General features: G+C 30.5%; 3 protein-coding genes across 3 annotated transcripts; 1 reads left to right on the top strand and 2 right to left on the bottom strand.

Annotated features, from left to right (window-relative positions):
• The first annotated feature begins 8801 nt into the window (after positions 1-8801).
• On the top strand, positions 8802-15158 carry LOC113868525 (subtilisin-like protease SBT2.6). Its single transcript, XM_027504179.1, has 11 exons — positions 8802-9084; positions 9286-9505; positions 9996-10140; positions 10251-10645; positions 10881-10976; positions 11091-11163; positions 11495-11780; positions 12606-12931; positions 13114-13381; positions 13934-14215; positions 14557-15158. Exons 2-11 carry the CDS (start codon positions 9327-9329, stop codon positions 14961-14963), a joined length of 2457 nt encoding a protein of 818 aa, XP_027359980.1. The 5' UTR covers positions 8802-9084; positions 9286-9326; the 3' UTR covers positions 14964-15158.
• A 1271-nt stretch (positions 15159-16429) lies between these two features.
• On the bottom strand, positions 16430-18094 carry LOC113852318 (pentatricopeptide repeat-containing protein At5g56310-like). The gene has a single exon (XM_027482549.1). The coding sequence runs from the start codon at positions 18092-18094 to the stop codon at positions 16430-16432; it is 1665 nt and encodes a 554-aa protein (XP_027338350.1).
• Positions 18095-18949: 855 nt separating this feature from the next.
• LOC113853195 (pentatricopeptide repeat-containing protein At1g59720, chloroplastic/mitochondrial-like) lies at positions 18950-20581 on the bottom strand. The gene has a single exon (XM_027483695.1). The coding sequence runs from the start codon at positions 20579-20581 to the stop codon at positions 19157-19159; it is 1425 nt and encodes a 474-aa protein (XP_027339496.1). The 3' UTR covers positions 18950-19156.
• Positions 20582-21919: the final 1338 nt, after the last annotated feature.

Raw genomic sequence — 21919 nt, 5'->3', positions numbered from 1 at the left:
TGTTAAACAAGCTCGGTTTGGAAGACGCTGGTGTAAGAGAGGTGTAAATTTCTGACTTTTTTTACAATATAACAAACAAAAGGCTGGATGTATCCTTAATGCAGAACGGAACATCAGAAACTTGTCTTATTCTATTTGGAAACAGTGAAGTCGCAAAGATACTATAACATCAACATCTTTATGGAAACAACAAACTAAACCTGAATTCGTGCTTCCCACAATCTCTCAGATCATGGTAATAAAATAGTGTATCTTCCTTTTTTGTCCCTTTGCATCAGTGTTCCCCATAAACAACTCACTCTACCTCAGATTCCCAAAGTATTTACAAAGATTCGACTTTGGTGAATTTAGGTGCCAATGTTAATTTTAGCAGATAATGGTATTGACAATAGTTTCTTGAAGCGGAAAACCCCAGCCACTTGTAGCGATAATGGATGTCCAATGCCGAAGTTTCCTCTACTCTTGATCCTGGACATGGAAGAAATACTGTTCTTGGTCACATAAGGATCTTTTCCTGGGAAATTAGAAAGCATAACATTCCATTTAGCTGAATACTATCATTTCCTTGATCTTGGAAGCTTTATTGTGTTCAAGTTTGATTTTATAGCAAAATACATTTGGAATTTCAGTTCTTTGTAGGGACAGCGAATAAAACACTCCGATTTGATCACGAATCCTGACACCCTGATTGGGCTTTCATTTGGGTTTAAAACTGAAGACCATGCATCTTAAACTAAATCTTCCTGTGGATTGTACCACTTTCATAGATATGGTATGAATAGTATGATAGAGAGCATGCTACTCTCTTTAAGGAGTTTATTTTCTCTTTTTTAGTTTTCGGTCCTGAACAATTTCAAGTTCTGAAGTATCCAAAATTTCCTTACAAGGCCAACTAAGTTACCTTTTACTATATTAGTGGCCGAAGAGATATGATCAATGATCATGCGCTTAACTGAGACACATTTATTTCAATAAGTCTTACGGTTACAAGTTAAATAACTCAAATTTCAAAGTATTTATTATATTAAAAATATAAAATTTACTAAATATTTAATAAATTATATATCAAATAATGTCTTAAGGTACTCATTTGCATAGTCCTTTTGCAATACGTGATTTTACTATCTGGTTACGAAGCTTCTAGGATGAGCATTGCTCTATTTAGGGAAACATTTCAAAAATGAGTTTGTATACAGTTTATACAGTCTCATTATGAGATTGTCGAATCAAATTTTGAGTAATATTAATTTGGTGATATAGGAGAACGGATTTGTTGTCAAATTAAATTTGAGAATTTTTAATAAAAAATATTTATAAAAAAAAGATTTGAAGAAATACTAATTTGGTGACGTAAGAGAACGAATTTGTCGACAAAATATTTTTTTATAACTTTTTTTTATTGAAAAAGTGAAGTGATTATATTTTAGACATTTGAAGGAGTATTTGAAATTAGGGATTAAATTGCACCATCTAAATTTTGAAATAATTTCAAATAAAATTACTAGAAGAAAGTGCGTTAAAACTAGACAAGCATTTTCGTTTTTTATTTTTTTAAGCATTTATCATTTTTCACTCTCAGTTAACAGGAAAGCTGGTTTGTCAAAATATATAACAACCTTTTGCATCTCAAATTTCATGTTTCATAGTAACAGCATAGAGTTTGGTAAGTTCTTTGTTATTTGTTAATTTGGATATTTGGGGTGGATTATTTATCCGTACTTTCAAAGCACATGTCGAAAGATAAAACTTAAATATATAATTTTTAAAATATTGGTACTGTTATTTTTAATTAAAATTTTATTTCAATAAAAAAGATTATCATAAATTATTGAAATAAAATTATAATTTTAATTAAAGGTTTTTATAAACTACTGTCTTAAAAGTATTATTAACTAATAAATAATACATTTTTATAAAAAAAAAGGTTGAGTATCTTTTTACATTTATAAATATTTTTTAATTTTTATATTAGCATTTCCTTAAATAAAAAAAAGCTTATATTAGTAACAGGTAGTAGGTGAATCGCACCGTCAGGTCTGAAGAATTCAGCAAATTTAATGGGTGATTCAATTATTGACCAAAACCAGCTGTGTGATTATGTACCCTTTACATTTGACAATCACCATTTATAACCGATGAACGAGTGCATGTCATATTCATCAAGGATGCTGCGTCCTATTACACATATCAATCAATCAGTGATGGCATAGTGCAGTTTCCTATCTTGCATTTACATTTATAGGACAATAATAAAATTTTCGACCTTAATGTTGCAAGTATTTTTTGTTTGTTTGATTAATTGTGACGTATAGAGAAAGTAAAAGGGACTTATTTGAATTATAACCCTATGAAAATTGCATTCCCACATAACACGTGGGGTTATAAACATGAAAACAATGGTGGTGGGTCTGGCCTACATGTGTAGAGAAAAACATCTATCAAAGACCTAATTTCAATCTCCCAAAATAAATAAGTGGGGAAAACAAAACAAGAAACTTCTGTTTGTTTGATTCCACAATCATAGCAAACTCTATCTCTTTTCTCACCCTTGGGTATATGGGACCATCCAAGTTCCTTATATTATTGCATTTATGATAGTGATTTACATGAAAATTACTTTGCAGTAAGTTTTCTTTTTCTTATCCTAAAGGGCATTCTCATTCTCATGCCATCATTCATTCAAACTGTACAAGTTTTGTGTTACTACATTCCTTTTCATGTAATTAATTGAAATTAAAGTTATATTTAAGTTAGCCTTTTAAAATCGCATTTCATGTTATCACTGAATTATTTTTTTTATAGATTTTAAATGATCCTATACTCATTTTACAAGAAACAAAAACAAATACAAAAGAATATTTTTAAGGTCTATTTAACAACAAATTAAATATTAAAGAAATAATTTAATAAAAAGTAAAAGATTAATATATATATATATATAGTTATGTTTTAAATTATTTTAAAAATAGAGTAAAAAAATCAAAATAATTTTAATGATGATTCTCACTTTAAAAACCAACTTAAAAATGTACTCCATTTGTGATTTATGAAAATAATTTTTTTAGATGTTCACATACACATATTTAGTGTGAATAATCCATACCACATCCTTGTTTGATTCTGTTTTTTATATTCATGTTTTCAGAAATTATTTTTAATTAATTTTAGAAAATTACTTTTGATAAGAAAATAAAAAAATGTTTGGCGATTCTAATTTTGAAAATTGTTTGAGACAAGAAAGTAAAAGAAAAAACTTATTTGGTAAATTTATCTTCAAAATATATTTGATAACAAAGCAAGAGAAAGTTATTTTATTTTATTGGTTTTTTCTATTTTTATAAATAAAATGAAATACGTTAAACATATCTTTATCTTAAATTATTTTTTATCCATTGTAAAAATATAAGTTTTTTTTTATCAAAAAACTTCTAAAATATAATATTTTTAGAGCAGAAGAGATATTATTTTATACTTCTAATAGTTTATTTAGTATATATATGTATATAATATTAACTGAAAGAGACATGTTAATAGTAGTAGTTTAGGAATCACTTTTAAAACGATAATTAATTGGAAAATGATGATGCAATAACTCATGATTCATGAGTCTCGACCTTTGATTCTCAAACCAACGATTAAGATGAATTGAAATATTTTTATTAGATTTGACATTCATTCATTTTCTATCCCTTTGACTGTCTAGTTGTTGAGTTTGAGATTATCTCAAACTCTCTTCATGTCGATAAATTTTAATAAAAAAATTACATTTTTAAGTAATATTAATGTTTTGCTTGAGATAGTTTAAAAAATATAATTTGAATAAAAAGATCAATGAAAAATAAAAATATTTAAAAGAATGTAGAATAACTTAAGACATTTTATTGTTAGGATTATTTTTATTACTATTATTATCAATTTCATTGTTACCCTTGATTAACTGTTACTGTTATTATTATTATTATTATTATTATTATTATTATTATTATAGTTGTTGTTATTATTACTATTATTTTTATTTTTTAAAGTCTTAAATTAAATAAGAGTTAAAGGTATGAATATTTTGGGCTTTAAGCACTGTTTATGAGAAGAAGAAAAAAAGGTATGAATATTTTATAATTAGTTGTCTTCTTCAACTTATTGAAATATCTATTAAAAATAAAATTATCAGAAGTAAGAGTGTTAAATTAAATAATATATTGATGTGTTGAGGCCAACCATGCTTTTGAAACTTGAACGAAACAATACTTTGAAATTCATATTTAAACTTTAATATTGAACTTTAAAAACTAAAAAGAAAAAAACTATAATTCTAATAATGGTTTTAATTTTTAATAAATTTTTAAAAATTTAAAACTATTAACTAGTCGACGTAGACATTTAGCAATTTTGCTATTCCTTTTTCAAGAAGCACGTACATCTAAAAGGTTGAAACAGTTATTTAATTTTTTTAAGTTTAATTATATTTTTTGTTTCTCTAATTTTACTTATATACAATTTATTATCTGAGTTTATTTGAGTTAATTGTTTTTTTTAAGATTATAAAAATTTATCATCGTTACTTTTTTATTTACTAAAACTCCTAAATTATAAATTTTCACTCAAAATATAAATTTTTACTCAAAATTAAAATTTTATTTTTTATTTTTTACTTTTAAACCTTAATCTCACATTGTGTAAAATACTTTAAATTTTATCAATTATTCATTACTTTTTTACTTTTAAACTTTTAAAATTATTATTACATGAAAATCAATGATCTAATTAATATATTATTATTGATATAATAAATTATTTATGGTTGTTACTTTAGTTGGAGAGTGATTCATAAAATTTAGTCATCTTGATAAACTTTAATTTTATTTAAAGTTATTCTATGATATTGAGATTTAATAAGATACTTGTTATTTTATTGATACACATAATCTCTTTTTAACATTATTAAAATTATACATTGCTGTTAATTGCCACTATGGTGTTTAATGTTTATTACATATTTTGATAATTGATTAATATTAATCAATTAAGTTATATACAGTTATTGTTAATAGTGAAGTTATTTAATTATTTATTTAAATCTTGGTGGTTTCTGTCATGTAAATGCAATTGGTTAACGATAATTGATAAAATAGAACTACACATGCCTATGAACATTTTGAATATATTATATTTATATGTTATAATTTATCTTATACATTATGATATACTGTTATGATAATATCCTCGAGGTACGGGTTTTTAAATAAAAAATATGATTATTTTTTCTTTAAGAACAATGTTTCAATAAAAAAATATTGTTTATTCTTTTTTGAGTGATTAATAGTGTTTATTATGAAAAACAATGGTCTTTCTAGTAAAATAATGTTTATTTCCTTTAATGAAAATAATATTTCATGTAAAGTATATTTGCAATTTTGGATAAATTGGTTATGTTTTTATAATAATTTTTTTATTGTATGCATATAATATAATATGTAGCGAACAGAAAAAAAAATTATTGACCAAATCTAATTCCTTCAATTAGTTTGTTTATAAAAAAAAGAAAAATAATTTAATCTTTAGAGACATCACATGCAGGATTCATACACACTAAAATGAAAAATAATAATGATGTATTATGTTATGATGTGTATCCACACTTGTACACTTATAATTATGTTTATGTCAATAAAATTATTAGTTATGTGGTTATTATTGAATTAAATAATAAATAGTTAAATTTACCTATGATTCTTAACTAATGATTTTGTTAATTAAAATGATCATGTTTCTGTAATAATTATTATAAGGTCTGTTAATGGCCACGAAGCTATTTAACTTAAGAGTTGTTTTTAAAAACATTTTAAAACAAATCAATACCCAATTAATAGAATGTTAGGATTTTCAAAGTTTGAACTTCAATTGATCAGTGAATTTAATTTTATAAAAGCGTGATTAATAGATAACCAGATATTTTTGCGAGTCTATAAAGTTACATCAAGTTGTTTTTTAGAAATTAGTTGAGTCAAAGTCTTATTAATTCATATTTATATTTTAAATAGTGTGATAAATTATATTGGTAAAATATTAATTTTTTAAAAATTATATAAAATTTTGAAAATTTAATATATTAACTAGGTTGATAAAATTTATTTAATTCAAAACAATATGTAAATATATATACATATTGTTTTTCACTTTCATATTGGCATTGTTTGTCATAATTTTGATTCGAGAAGATGGATACTCTATTGAAGTGCTATGAAATCAATTTCGACAAAACTGTCTGTTGGTACAATTGGTAATGATTAATAATCAACTATATAAATATGAATAAAAAAAATATATATTTACAAGATGATTCAAGTTATACATGTTTAATTTAATTTAGTTTTTACATAATATATCTTTACTTCTAGATTTGTATCATTACATGTAGTGTATGAAAAAAAATATTCTATTAAAATTATTTCCTTTTTTACGGATGTTAGAAAAAGTAATCATATTATGTTGTAAATATTTTTAACGCAGAATATTTAAACATAAAATCAAACAAAAATGATTTACAAGGCAGGAATCTACGGAAAAGGTAAATAAATGTCTGCTTAGTGAATGTTTAAAAACATTTAAATTTATAAAAAAAATTATTTATTTTCAAAAATTCAAAAATGATAAAAAAATATATTTTACAATGAGCTAAATTAAATACACACTTAATGCATAGCTAATTGCATACTAGCATAATGATTATGAAAATTTATGGTTATATTTTGTAAATCTACTTAGCTAATGAAAATGTTACTATATTGAAACAGTAAAAGTAGCCTCAAAGGACAAAACTAAATGGGTTTCCATAGGTTATGGTGCTTTATATTATCATAGTAACAGATAACAGATAATTAATTGCTCCATTCTGTCAAGTTGCAATTTGAATAATCAAAAGGTTCCCCATATTCACCATGTTATCATTCTCAGCAATTAATTAAGACTCAGACACTTTTATTGCACATTCTTTTTTACCACTTTTTTAAACTAAAATTAATAAAAAATCAACTTAATAATAATATATAATGTGTTAACCACACCCTAAAGAATATATTTTTGTTTTTTATTTTTAATTAAAATATTTTAACAGTCTAAAAGTATTTTACATTTTAAACTAATTATTTATAAATTTTTATATATTAATAAAATTATTAAATTTTATAACTAGTTGATAATTTTAAAATTATTTTTATTAACTTTAAGTTTTAAAATTAATTTTAAATATGTAAAGTTGATATATTTTAATATAATGAATATTTTTTAAACCATTTCAACAAATATTTTAAATATTAAAATTAATTTTTTTATATTCATGAACCTATGATTCCGAGCACCCGTTAACATCAACAAAATCTAAGGGCATCACTGTCTTTTCATATCAACTGTCCGACAGCTTGCGCGCGAATGGTAAATGTCCCTTTCAGAAACTTTATTGCTTTTAATTAAAATTGAAGTTGATTTTTAATAATTAATGCAATAAAAATAGTGTTAGATGTTAAAGCAAAATTTTAATTTTAATTTAAAAATAATAATGATTACTAATACATTTTCACTTTTTTAAAAATATGTTAATAACTTATAGCTTTGCAAATGCTTTAACAAAATTAAAGTTATATCAAGTTATTTTTTATAAAAAATGTGAGAATATGTTAATCTTCTTTTTAATCTTAGAGCTTAGGTATTAAAAATTTATGTTGGGCCATGACTAATCTAATTTACACTAAGTAGACCCATTTAAAAGAATAAAGAGGTTCTCTAATTTTTTTTAATTTACAAAAGTTAAACTCAAGATTTTATTTTTAAAAAGATTAAGTTTTTTTTTAGCTGAACGGACTAATATTGCTAACAATCAGTTTCCTTTTACTAGGAAACGTATGTTGCATTGCATGGTTTTGTGCATATATGTTGAATCTAAAAGTTTAAATTTAAAGGTATTGAATAAATATTTTTTATTGAAAAAACTAAAACTTTTAAATTTTTAATTTTGAAAAAACCTTAAAATTAGTTTAGTTAAGAAAAAATTATTAGGATGATTTGTAAACATATTTTTATAATTAGTGTTAATTAAATAAATATAAGTACTAATTAAAATGATTTAAAAAGTAAAAAAGTTCAACCATTGAATTACTAACTAAATAAAAAACACTAATTTAATTCAGTATAAAAATGTTAAGTACATGTCATTAAATTTAATATATATATCTATCTCTTAAAAAACTCATATTTATAATATATGGGCTTGGATTTATATATTAAATGCTATCATTAGTTAACTGTGAGTCTACGACAAGCCTACGTTTTCCTCTTAAGTTTGCGCTGCTGCTGCATCTTAAAAGAAAATGGATTTTACACGCAACAAATATTTAATAATAAAAATTAAAATTGTTATTAACAACTATTAAAATTTAAACGTGCACTTAATCTGTTTATCTTAAAAAATATTGACAATTTAAACTCATAATATTTTTATAAAATATTAACCTCAACATTTTATTGAGAAAAAATCATTACATTTTTATAATTTTAATATAATAAATATATTTTTTAATAAATACTTATTTCTATTAAATACTTAAATATAGTTTTAAAAATTATGATTAACAAAACATATTTTTACTATAAATATAACTCATGGAATTCATTAAAAATATTTAATTTAAATTCAGAATTTAAAATTTATGTAGTATATTTATTGAGATAAATTATTTTACCAGTTCTATATAACAACAATCTTGCTCTTCTTTATTGAATGTTAAAAAAAAAAGGGAATAATGTAAGTAAGTTTGGATATAGTGAGGGACAGTGACTGCTCCATCGTCAAATTCACATAACAACCTCTTACTCTCAGTGAGAATGGGAAGAAAGGGTGACCGTTAGATCTCCGATCAGAGTCACTCCATTGGAATGGCGTGTATCTGAATCAACCTTTCTCTTCTCCTTTTCTTCTTGCCGACGATTCTTTGCTTCCACTTTTCCTAACTTCATTCCTTTATTCTCCTTCAAAAAAACACTCTCATTCTTCACTTTCACGCGCTTTTCTTCACTCCGATCACGCTCACGCTGGTTCGTTAACCAACTCCATTGCTCACCTTTACTATTACTGTTATTGCTTCTATCATTCAATGCCACTTCCTCTGTTTCTTATACTAGTGTTTTACATATTACTCCAATGGATTTTTTTATTTTATTTTAATTTTGGATTATTGATTTACTAATGTTATGTTATTTGTTTTTGGCATTGGATTTGGTTGGATGATGAAACAGATCTCAAGCGTAGAAATTATTGAGATTGGTGACACTGAGAAATGAGGTCATTGGAGTTTGGGTGTGTAGTTATTATAATTCTATTGGAGTTTGTGGTATCTTTGAAGGCTGAGATTTACATAGTAGCCGTCGAAGGAGAGCCTATCGTAAGTTACAGAGGCGGTGTCGATGGGTTTGAAGCCACTGCTGTGGAATCAGATGACAAGATTGATTCTACAAGGTATAATATTTGCTAATATTCTTTTATACTTTCTAATTATTTCATGTTATTTTTAGTGTATGTTTAACTTATTTAAAAGAAATAATCACTTATGCTTTTTTTAGAAAAATAAATAATGATTTATTTAAAATAAACGATTCCAAACATGCGTGCATAAATTAAGGAATTATATGGTTGAATTTGTCAATGGATTTAAATTAAAATTTTCTATATAAAGAATGCAACGGTGAGATATCTGTCAACTACTGGTCGGATAAGCTATTCTTCTAAATATGCATCTCGTGTAAAATAAGGTGAAGATATTCCTATAGGGTGGCTTGTAACTTCGGCTATTTTTTTAAAAAATGTTTTTGATCTATCACTGCATCACTTTGTTTTGAGCTAAGATTTTCGTTACATTAAATTAATGCCAAGTGCGTCGTGAACTGAGAACTGGGTATTATTTTTATTTTTTTTGCTCAATTTTTGTACCATTTTGAACTTGTTTCAGTGAAGCGGTCACTTCTTATGCTCGCCACCTTGAAAAGAGACATGACATGCTTCTGGGGATGCTCTTTGAGAGTGGGACATATGAGAAGCTCTACAGCTATCGGCATCTTATAAATGGGTTTGCTGTTCATCTTTCCCCAGAACAGGTCATGTCTTGTGTTATTATCATTTTATTATAATGTAGTTAATATTAGCAAGTTTCTGAGTTGTTGAAATTCATGTTAGCATGTGTTGTGTTGTCATCATATATTAGTAGGCAGAAACTCTTAGACATGCTCCTGGTGTGAAATCTGTTGAGAGGGACTGGAAGGTGAGGAGACTCACAACACATACCCCACAATTTTTGGGGCTTCCAACTGGAGTATGGCCAACAGGAGGTGGTTATGATCGTGCGGGAGAAGACATTGTGATTGGATTTGTGGACTCTGGGATCTATCCTCACCACCCAAGTTTTACCACTTATCATACTGAGCCATACGGGCCAGTTCCAAGATATAGAGGCAAATGTGAAGTTGATCCTGACACTAAAAGAAGTTTCTGTAATGGGAAGATTATTGGCGCGCAACATTTTGCTCAAGCTGCAATAGCTGCCGGGGCATTTAATCCTATAATTGATTTTGCCTCGCCTTTGGATGGGGATGGGCATGGAAGGTTAGGCCATGTTTCCTTCTTTATTAACTTCTTTACTTGGAAGTTGGAAATTTGATTTCTTCTGATGCCCTCTTTATAATGGGTCCTATGCTCAACAGAAAAGAAAACTCATTCTATGTCTTAAAAGCAAATGAAATTGATACTACCATAGTCATGCTTTAAGCTATATCTTCTAATTTGATAACAGTTGTTCTTTTAACAATTCCCCCATTCTTCTTACATCTTCTTTTGGCAGTCATACAGCCTCTATTGCAGCTGGAAGAAATGGAATTCCTGTGAGGATGCATGGACATGAATTTGGGAAAGCAAGTGGAATGGCTCCCCGTGCCAGGTGAGGAATGATACCCCCCTTCCCCGAATTGTTCAACATTCGATCAAAACCAGGAACTATGTCTACCTTTATTTCTGTTGCCTTAAAACACTTACTGAATATTTCTGTCTTCAGGATTGCGGTGTACAAAGCACTGTATAGACTGTTTGGAGGATTTGTTGCAGATGTGGTTGCCGCAATTGATCAGGTATACAAGTATGCTGTAAGTTTATGTTGGTGTTAATCTCAAAATGTTTTGTTGTCATACATCATATTGATGTCAGAGATTTCTTGTTGGCTCATTGGCTCTGGGTGAAAAACTCTGATGTTTTAGTTCTTCACTTTTCTCAAGGCAATACATTGAATTGCTTATGAAAAGATGAATCCTCAGCAATCTCTTTATTTTTGAATAAGAAGTCTCTAACTCAACATTCAAGCTCACCATCAAATTAAACAACCAGTTATACATTCTTATATTTTTTTAACTGTTGAAGTGTTTTACTCAAGATGTCTAATTTTTCAAATTTGAGAGTGAACAGGCGGTACATGATGGGGTGGATATACTCAGTCTTTCCGTCGGACCAAATAGTCCTCCATCAAACACCAAAACTACGTTTTTGAACCCTTTTGATGCTACACTTCTTGGAGCTGTGAAAGCTGGAGTGTTTGTCGCACAAGCTGCTGGAAATGGTGGTCCTTTTCCTAAGTCATTAGTTTCATATAGTCCATGGATAGCATCTGTAGCAGCTGCAATTGATGATCGTAGATATAAAAACCATCTGATCCTTGGAAATGGAAAAATCTTAGCAGGAATGGGGTTGTCACGTGAGTTCTCCAACTTACTACTATGTTTCTTAGAAATTTTTCTTAATGATGAACGGACTGGTACTTGTGGATACAATGTTGATGATTGTGATGGAAATTTTATTTTTAGCTGAAGATAAATAAAAAAAAGTAAACAAAAACACAGCGTTCAGGCAGAACAAGTCTCTGTTCATTTTACTGCTTTACTTACTGGTGTATTACAGCTTTGTTTTTGTGTGTGGCGAGGGAAAGAAGAAGGAGGAGGAGAAAACAGTCGGAATTTTTTCTTCTGTAGATGACGTCAATTAGTTTTGAGGGTAGATAAGCATCACTCTTGAAACAAAGGCCTGACATAATCTTCTGTATTTTTCTTTACTATTGTTGGCAAATACCATTTACTGGATTTAATCATACCAGGTTGTTGTAGATTTAAGGTTACTGAGCATTGGTATAAGCTCATTTGATGTTTGGTTTATCAAATAGAGATCCAAATTGTTGAATATCATTTACCTTTGGTGGTCTAAGGCATTTTGGCAAGAAAATTATTTTTTTAAAATAAAGAATAAAGAATAAAGAATAGTATAACAATTTGAACATCAATAATATTGAATACATAACTAATATAACTCATAAAAATAGAGCCACTCTTCTTGATCCTTTCCGTGAAGGTTTGTTTTATTAAAATGGGGTTTGGTGACTAGCAATTTCATGAGTTGTTTCTAGATAAATAAAGTCACTTCAGTGTTCTGTATACTTGATGCTTATGTGCCAAAGCATATTGATGTTGTCCACATTAGTTTGTTCTTATAGTTTTCTTATATACTCTGCGTTGCTCATGACTTGCAGCTTCAACACGTTCAAACCAAACATACACATTGGTTGCTGCAAATGATGTGCTGCTAGATTCTTCTGTTATGAAATACAGCCCCACCGATTGTCAGAGACCAGAACTTTTAAATAAGAACTTAATAAAGGGAAATATTCTTCTGTGTGGCTATTCTTACAATTTTGTTGTTGGTTCTGCATCAATAAAGAAAGTCTCCGAAACAGCAAAGGCCCTAGGAGCAGTTGGATTTGTTCTTTGTGTCGAAAATGTTTCTCCTGGAACGAAATTTGATCCAGTCCCAGTTGGCCTTCCTGGGATTCTTATCACAGATATCAGCAAGTCAAAGGTACTTGACTCAGCCTTCCTGAGATTGACGATAACTGCCAATTGTTTTCATTTGTTTTCTTGTCGCTATTCAGATACAATTTTTTGTCTCCTTTTTCTATGTTTTCATCAATACTTTTTTTATGATCAAGAAGTATGTGGTGTTTATAATGTGATTGGGAACTTGCAAATCCTTATTTTCAGGAACTGATAGATTATTATAATATTTCCACCCCAAGAGACTGGACTGGAAGGGTGAAGACTTTCAAAGGGATGGGCAAAATTGAGGATGGTTTGATGCCTATTCTTCATAAATCTGCACCACAGGTGGCACTATTTTCTGCTAGAGGGCCAAATATAAGGGACTTCAGCTTCCAAGAGGCAGATCTTCTCAAACCAGATATATTAGCTCCGGGTTCATTGATTTGGGGTGCTTGGTCTCTAAATGGAACTGACGAGCCAAATTATGTTGGTACGTAATGGTTTGACTAAGTTGTCTCTTAATTATTAATGTTTGAAACTTCTGCTTACAACTAAACATGGACAACCTGTCAAGAAATGCTTTCTTGTGGAACATCAGAGTCATGTTAGAAAGGTAAAAACTACTTTGATGGGCTTTTGTACCCTGCACTTGTAATGATGGGTCCGTGAACAAGAATGTTGGTATCTTTTCTCATGACAGTGTCATTGAGAGGATTCAAATCCATTATGCTGCTTGAAACTGGATTTCTTTCTTTTCATTGTGTAAATAATACAAGAAATTCATTGTCACAGCACCAAGAGTAGATAATCAAACAGGCATGCGACATTCTCCAGGGAGAAAAAACACGTGTCAAATTATCAATGTTTGAGGTTTCATCTTTGTTCTGTGCTTATATGTTGATAAATTTGAACCAGAATCATAAAATTTCTAGTAATTGAAGCTCGAATTAGTATAGAGAAAATTGGGCAGGATTCCCTAATATTATTTCATTTTCAATATATTGTAGAATTTGATTTATTTAAGCATTTTTTTCTTGAGCAGGAGAGGGATTTGCCATGATATCTGGAACCAGCATGGCTGCCCCACATATAGCCGGCATCGCTGCTCTTATAAAACAAAAACATCCACATTGGAGCCCTGCTGCCATTAAATCAGCTTTAATGACAACGTCAACAACTCTAGACAGAGCAGGAAATCCTATCCTAGCACAGCAATATTCTGAAACAGAAGCTATGAAGTTGGTCAGAGCCACTCCCTTTGATTATGGGAGTGGACATGTTAATCCAAGAGCTGCCTTGGACCCTGGGCTCATCTTTGATGCAGGTTTATTTACTTCCTCCATCTAAAGCTATTTTGTTTATCTTGGCATGTCTGCGTTCATAGTTGACCAATAAACACGAATTCGCCTGTTAATGAAAATCAAGGTGAGTAAAATTCAGGAGTTTCTTAGAACTCCATTTTTTTTTGGTGGGTTGGACCAATATTGGCATTAGGTCCAAGTTGCAAAAAGTAATCTTGAGACCAAATATAAAATGAAAATGTGGCAAAAAAACCATGATCTCAACTCGAATAAGGAATACAATAACAGGGAGGAGAAGCAATTTAAACAGGACCATATATAGATAAAAATAACTGCTCAATTAATTTTGCTAATCATCTTGCAGGATATGAAGATTATCTAGGGTTCTTGTGCACAACACCTGGCATTGATGTTAGTGAGATAAAGAACTACACACACTCGCCATGTAACAACACCATGGGTCACCCATCAAATCTAAACTCTCCATCCATTACAGTTTCCCATCTTGTGGGAACACAAATTGTCAGCCGCAGTGTCACAAATGTTGCTGAGGAAGAAACCTACGTGATCACAGCCAGAATGCAACCAGCAGTTGCCATTGACGTCAACCCTCCAGCAATGACCATCAAAGCAGGCGCATCACGTAAGTTTTCCGTTACCCTTACTGTTCGCTCAGTGACAGGAACCTATAGTTTTGGAGAGGTTTTAATGAAGGGAAGCAGAGGACACAAGGTAAGGATCCCTGTTCTGGCCAATGGATTCTCAAGATAGCTCTAGTTTTGGTCAGCAAAGAAAAGTTGTGCTTGTAATATTCTTTGTAACTTGTTGGAATAAGGTATGGCGCTAGATTTATTCATAAAAAAATATAATATCATGTTGAATAGATGTAAAGTTAAACAGGTGTAAGGAGGAGACTCCTAGTTTATTCCACGTATAAAATTTTGCTAATATCATCCATTGATTTGTTGAAATGCTCCTGCTTCAATTTTTGTTTACGTAAAATGTTTTGGTTGCTTATCCCGTTCATCGATTCAAACGTTATTTTGAGGGGGAGTTGGGTGAGGCACCAATAGGACAGGATAGAGAAAAAATGAATTTCCCTTTCACCTCACACGACTGAACATTTTGTTGAGAATTATATGTATAACAATTGGCAACAAGATACAAGATTCACATTTTAAAACATATAAATATATACTCAGATGATTGGTTTTATGATTATTAGTAAGAGAATACAACTGTGCACACTAACATTTTGTATTTGATGCTCTGCGTTTTTTATTTTAAAATCTTAAGAAGTGGGATTCAGTTCATAAGTTCATTCTTTATTTATTTAAAATTTAGTTTATCTAATGAAAATAATACTTAAAGTTTGTTATTAAAAAATAAAGACAGTTTATAATACAAGAGTGAATTCATCTCCAGTTATTTGTTTATAATTTTTAATTATATTTTTTAAAATCAATTATCCACTTATTCTCTACCGACACCATATATTCATTATTAAAAAAGATTGTAAGATCGCATTTTGCTTCTTCTTTTTCCCTTCTTGATATAAGCACACTTTAAATTTATTTTAACTTTTGACAACAGATAGATAACCTATATTAGAAATGTTATGAGATGGGGGCTAATAATTAAATACCGTCTAATGATTTGATATGGTATATATTAAATAATCAATACTTCAAAGAGTTTGAAGTGTTCGTATTCTTTAAAATATAATTAAGGGTTCAATAATAGAATAGACTCTTGAATAGAATAATTCGGTTGAAACTTGCTCGATCAAATAATGAGAATTAGATAATAAAATTAAATTAATTTTTTCAAAATATTATACTACATGTAACTTTTATTATTTTATTTTACTTATTTAAGAAAAAGTGCATGAACTCCTGAAATAATCAATTACAAAATGTTTCTTTAAACGGAAGAAGACGGACGTAAGAAATGAAAGAGGGAGGGGTATGAAATTTTTTTACTTAAAACAGAACTTATAAAAAATTAAAAACATCTTAAAAAAATGAAGGAATAAGTTGGTAATGACAGTGTTAAACAGATGATATAATTAATTTTGTTACACTTTTGTATTTATTGTTGTAGACAAGCTTGTTAGAATGTAATATCTCATAATTTACAGGTCACCGGTGCGTTAAGGGATATATTTTCTGTTGTACTAAAAGAAAACATATTTGTAGAAGGAATTAAGTATGTCCAGTAATAGTCTGCATCAGCCGTCATTCGTCAAAATATAGTTGCTCTCTATGTGGGTTTCTCATAAAAACCATCTTCAATTGCCCCTTTATGCTTTGCAGAACATCACATATGCCAACAAAGTTGACGTTTAATTTATCTCCAGCAGTGAATTCATATACTCTGTTGTTCAACTCAATAAAACTCACACCTGCCACCTTTTCCACACACGTGTCCTGCATATCCTTCCTTACCATTTTAGCTTCATTCCACTTGCTAAGCGCAGCATAAGTATTGGATAAGAGTAAATAATTACTACAATTGTGGGGTTCTAACAGTCTTAGATGACGTAATGCTTCCACTGCTAACTCCACATCACCACATCTAGTTGAAGCAGCAAGAAGGGATCCCCATATAGCTGCATTTGCTTCAAAAGGCATCAACCCAACTAGTTTTTTTGCTTCTTGAAGATAGCCAGCACGTCCAAGCAAATCAATCATGCAGCCATAGTGCTCAATCTTGGGTTCAATTCCATATTTGGACCTCATAGAATTGAAATAATCACGGCCCAGTTCAACCAATCCAGCATGGCTACAAGCAGAAAGAATTGCCATAAAGGTAACTTCATTTGGCTTGACTTGAGCCTTCTCCATGCAAGAAAATACATGAAGGGCCTCCTTTCCCTGACCATGCAAAGCAAGTCCAGCAATCATTGTTGTCCATGTTATGATCGTTTTATGCTTCATGTTCTCAAACAATTTGAGTGCTTTACTTATGTTCCCTGATTTGGCATACATATCGATGAGAGAGTTATAAAGAGAAACAATCTGACGCATCTTATGCTTTTCAATGTAGTTGTGAATCCACTCCCCCAACTGAAGAGCACCCAAATCAGCACAAGCTGAGAGCACAGCCAAAATTGCAATTTCATCTGGCTGCACATTCTGGAGCTGCATTTCGCGGAACAGCATGATAGCCTCATTGGGATTATGAGTCTGTGTGTAACCTGAAACAAGCACAGTCCATGAAACAACATTCCTATCCTTTTGAGGCATACATTCAAACAAGTTGCGGGCATTGGACATATCCCCCACCTTAGCATAACCTGCGAGCATAACATTCCAGAGGGAAACATGTTTCAAATTAACTCCATCAAATAGCTTGCGAGCAGATGGAACATGAGCACAAGAAGAATACATATGAACGAGGGATGTGACCACACTGAGATGAGAGTCCAACCCAGAAACAATAGTTTGACAATGAATCTGCGCCCCAACAACAGCGTGGGATAAACAAACGACGGCCTTTAAAACAAAAGGGAAAGAATAAGAATCGGGTCGCAACCCAAGTAAGCGAATGGTGTTGAATAGAGAAATGGAGCGAATGGGATTGGATGAGGATAGAGCCCAAATGATGTTGTTGTAGACAAAGATGGTGGTGTTGGGTCGCTGATTATAGATGAAAACAGAATAAGCATAAGAGGAAAAGCCCAGAAAAGCAGAGGTGTGTATGAATTGGGAGAGTAGAATGTCATCTTGGTCCAGACCTCTGGTAAGCATCAAGCTTTGTGTCTGTTGAAGATGGCTCAAACTTGAGCAATCACAAAGCAATTGTTCCACGCGTGCATGTTCAGATTGTGGAAACCAGGAGAAGAATCTCCATTGCCAATTCCTTACATGATGGAACTTTGGAATCAATGCCAAATTCATGGATGACCACAAATTAAATCACAGTATCACATATACTTACAATAGTGAAATACCAATCTCTTAAGAATCCATAGAATTGTCACAGTTATTAAGAGGTTCAAGTCAATCACTGTGAAAATAAGAGTCACTGCCTTTAAATAATTTCCTTATTAAAATAAACATTTGCAGGGAACGGCTCTTCAACAGTGCAAAGTTAAATTGCATGAATCCTATTCATTCATCATTTATGAGAACGAAGGATAGATAATAAGTCTAATTTATATATTTATTAATTTTTAAAAAATGATGTGAAATTACTTCTAGTAGTGGCTTCAACCTCTAGAGTGCAAATAGCTGTTTCCTTGCAATAAAAGGAGCGGTCATTGTAATTTCATAATTTCCCACAGTAGTGAACTTCAATCCTGGAAGCTTTTGAAACTTGATTTGTTTTTTTCAAGAGCTATGTTTTGTTTTTTTCTCTTTGTAAATTGTGAGTGTTTTACATTTACAATGGTTTTAAAATTTTAATATTGAATGTAATTACTAGTACAGTCCTCAAGGGAACAATAATATTGAATCCTCGGGCGTTCTCATATTATCTTTCAGATTCAATCCTGGGGCTGAAGAGCTAACACGTCAGTGGATTCTGCAAACGAAAATATATGATTCTATAAGTATACCCCAATGTATCTTTATAACAATTTTGTTAGTTCAATTTTTCCACTTTAAATATCAATGACGCTAAAAGTGACCCAAAGATAGCTATGACAAAAATATCAAGCATGAGGGATTTTGAAAGCACGTAAGAAGTTGCACCGAAAAGAGTAAGGAAAAAGCTACGAAAATCACTGCCGTTGCTCTGAAAATTTGTCTTTTGGATGGAAGACGATGATGGTGTTTGCAGCATCAAGTCGTTGACTCTTCCTATGCTAAACACTGACATACGATTTGCATTAAGAGGCTTCGAATGAAGGAAAAGAATCTTCTAAATCTTCATTGACTCTATCAGTTGACATCTTCAATCCATGCTGTTGTCATGTGTTGATTTATGTACAAAGGAAAAAAATTGTGCTATTGTTATAACTACCTTTCAATAGTCTCTTTCTCCAACCTCAATCCAGGAATGCCAATGAAGCTATTTCCGGGCTCTGGTTTCTGAACTCTCCTTTCCCGCATTGATCTTCTTTCTTTGCTCATTTCATTCCATTGACCTGTGGTAGCATACATATTCGCAAGAAGAACATAATCACTGCTATTATCTGGTTCTAATTCCAACAGATGTTTTCTTACCTTCTCACCAAGTTCAACACATCCATGAAGTCGACATGCAGCTAACAAAGTCCTCCATACAACAGTATTGCACTCTACTGGCATGTTCTTTATCAAATTGTATGCATCCTCAACTAAACCAGCTCGACCCAAAAGGTCCACCATACACCCATAGTGCTTTATAGTGGGTTGGATGTGATAGTCTTTGCCCATAACATCAATATATCTTCTACATTCATCAACCAATCCCCCACGGCTACAAGCACTTAGCACACCCAAGAATGTAACATCATTTGGTCTCTCCACATTCTCTTGTAACATCTTTGTAAAAAGTGATAACGCCTCTTCTCCATTACCATGTGATGCAAGCCCAAGAATCATAACATTCCACGAAATTATGTTCTTCCCCTTCATGTTGTTAAAAATCTCAGAGGCTTCTTCCACTGCTCCACACTTGCAATACATGTCAACCAGGGAATTGGAAACTGATGTAATGTCACAAAGCTTAGTATCTTCTTGAATGAGAGAATGAATCCACCTCCCAAAATCCAGTGCTCCAATTGCACCACATGCTGAGAGGGTCACTACCAAAGAGGCATCATCAGGTTGCATGCCAGTTTGCAGCATTCTGATGAAGATACCAAGAGCTCCTTTATAGTTTCTACAATACACATGACAGTCAATGATAGAGTTCCAGGCGACTAAATCCGGGTTTGGAATTTCCTCGAACAGTTGGTGTGCGGTTTTTATGTCAGTGACTATACCATACATATGCATGAGCGAATTCCTAACGTAAGTATGAGTTTGAAATCCAAGTTTAAGGATGGAACAATGCAGTTGTTTCCCCAACGTAACTGATCCCAATCCACCAGTAATTTTAAGAACGAAAGAGAAGGTGAAAGTGTCTGGTGCCACGTAAGCATTTCTCTGCATTTTCTTGTAGTAATGAATGGCCTTTTCTGGTTGTTTAGTCTTCCCAAAACCCCTAATCATGGTGTTCCAGATGAATGCATCGGGCTTATGAATGTTGTCAAAAACGGAGAGAGCGTAATCCATATCTGCATGCTCCGATACGGCACAAAACTCTATGATCTTTCCGACTAGAAGGAGGTTGTGATGAAACCCAGTGTGGATTATACGAGCGTGGATCTCCTTCAAATGCTTAATGCTCCAACATCGCTTCATAAAGCTCAGAAGATTTTGCTGAGCCTTCCATAAGACTCCATCTTTAGGACTCATTAGAAACTTGTTTGAATGAATTCACTATTCGAAGCCATTGTTTAGGAACGAAGAAAAATTTTAAACAATCGCACTATTTTTATTTATAGATCTTCAAATTGCACATTATAATCTGAAGAACCTATGTTTGATTGAAGCAGCCAGGTAATTACTTCGTTCAAATGCAAGAGGTTCGAAGGAATTTCAATCTATTCTATTGCCTCGTGAGTCACCAATCGATGAATTTGAGAATTGATTCTTGGTGGATGAGTTAAACATACTTTTACTGAGTTATCAACATGTAGTATTAAACCAAAAAATAAAATAAAATAACATTTTTTTAAAGTCAAATTTTCTCTTTATTTCTCTTCATGAAAAACATCTCAATTTTTTTTTTCTTTTTCAAAAATATCTTAAATTTTCTGCCTCATAAAATTATCTCAAAAACATGAAAACATTACATATTAGGTGGGAAAGGGTGATGGATAACCTTGAGTATTTTGTCGTTGAAACAGATAAAACTATGCTATTTTTCTTTCTTGGTTCTTGATCTTGCTTGTTTTTCCTTTCTTGGTTAAGGTTTTCACTTCTTTTTCTTCTTTGTTCTTGGGTCTTGCTCTTGTTCTTCTTTTTCTTCTCGTGTCTTAATCTTGATTCTTGGTCTTGTTTCTTCTTCTTGCACTTGTTTAGTTCTTGGTTTTGGTTCTCGGTGTTGCTTCTTGGTTATTTTTGTTTCTTCTTGGTTAAAATTACATTAACGTACGATTCTTATTATTTGAGATTAATCACCTCTGTTTAATAAATGGGTTTTTGAGACTTTGAATCTTACTCTAAGGGAAATCATGAATTTTTTTAATATCAACTTAATAGATCAACCTTTGGTGGGAAAATTGTTGTTTTCAGAGATTTTCATCAAATATTAATAGTTATTTCAAGATTTGAAATTCATCCCATACAACCAATATATATATATAAATGTATTTTAAAAAACATGAAAATTAAATAATTTTAATTTTACATTATTTACATATAAACATTTAATCAATATAGACATTAACGTACGTATTATTCAATAATTAATAATTTTTTGCTACATTACATCTTTCATTTTAAAATTTAAATATTATGTTAAAATAAAAAAAATATTTTTCTTGCACAAATACAATTAATAATTTAAATATAACATTTGAGTGTATAAAGTATCATAATATGGTATTTTTAACATAATTATCCATTTCAAACATCACTGTTGACGTTTTTTACTGACTTTGAAGTTTGCAGTAGAGACCAGAAAATAATCACAATCCATAATGGGTTAATCCAAAAGACAACTCTAAAACACGCAAAAGTATATCATAC

Source organism: Abrus precatorius, unplaced genomic scaffold (assembly GCF_003935025.1).
Source record: "Abrus precatorius isolate BTA unplaced genomic scaffold, Abrus_2018 Scaffold10, whole genome shotgun sequence".
NCBI classification, from domain to species: domain Eukaryota; kingdom Viridiplantae; phylum Streptophyta; class Magnoliopsida; order Fabales; family Fabaceae; genus Abrus; species Abrus precatorius.
Note: the sequence above shows the minus strand (reverse complement) of the source record. Positions and strands in the feature narration are given on the sequence as shown.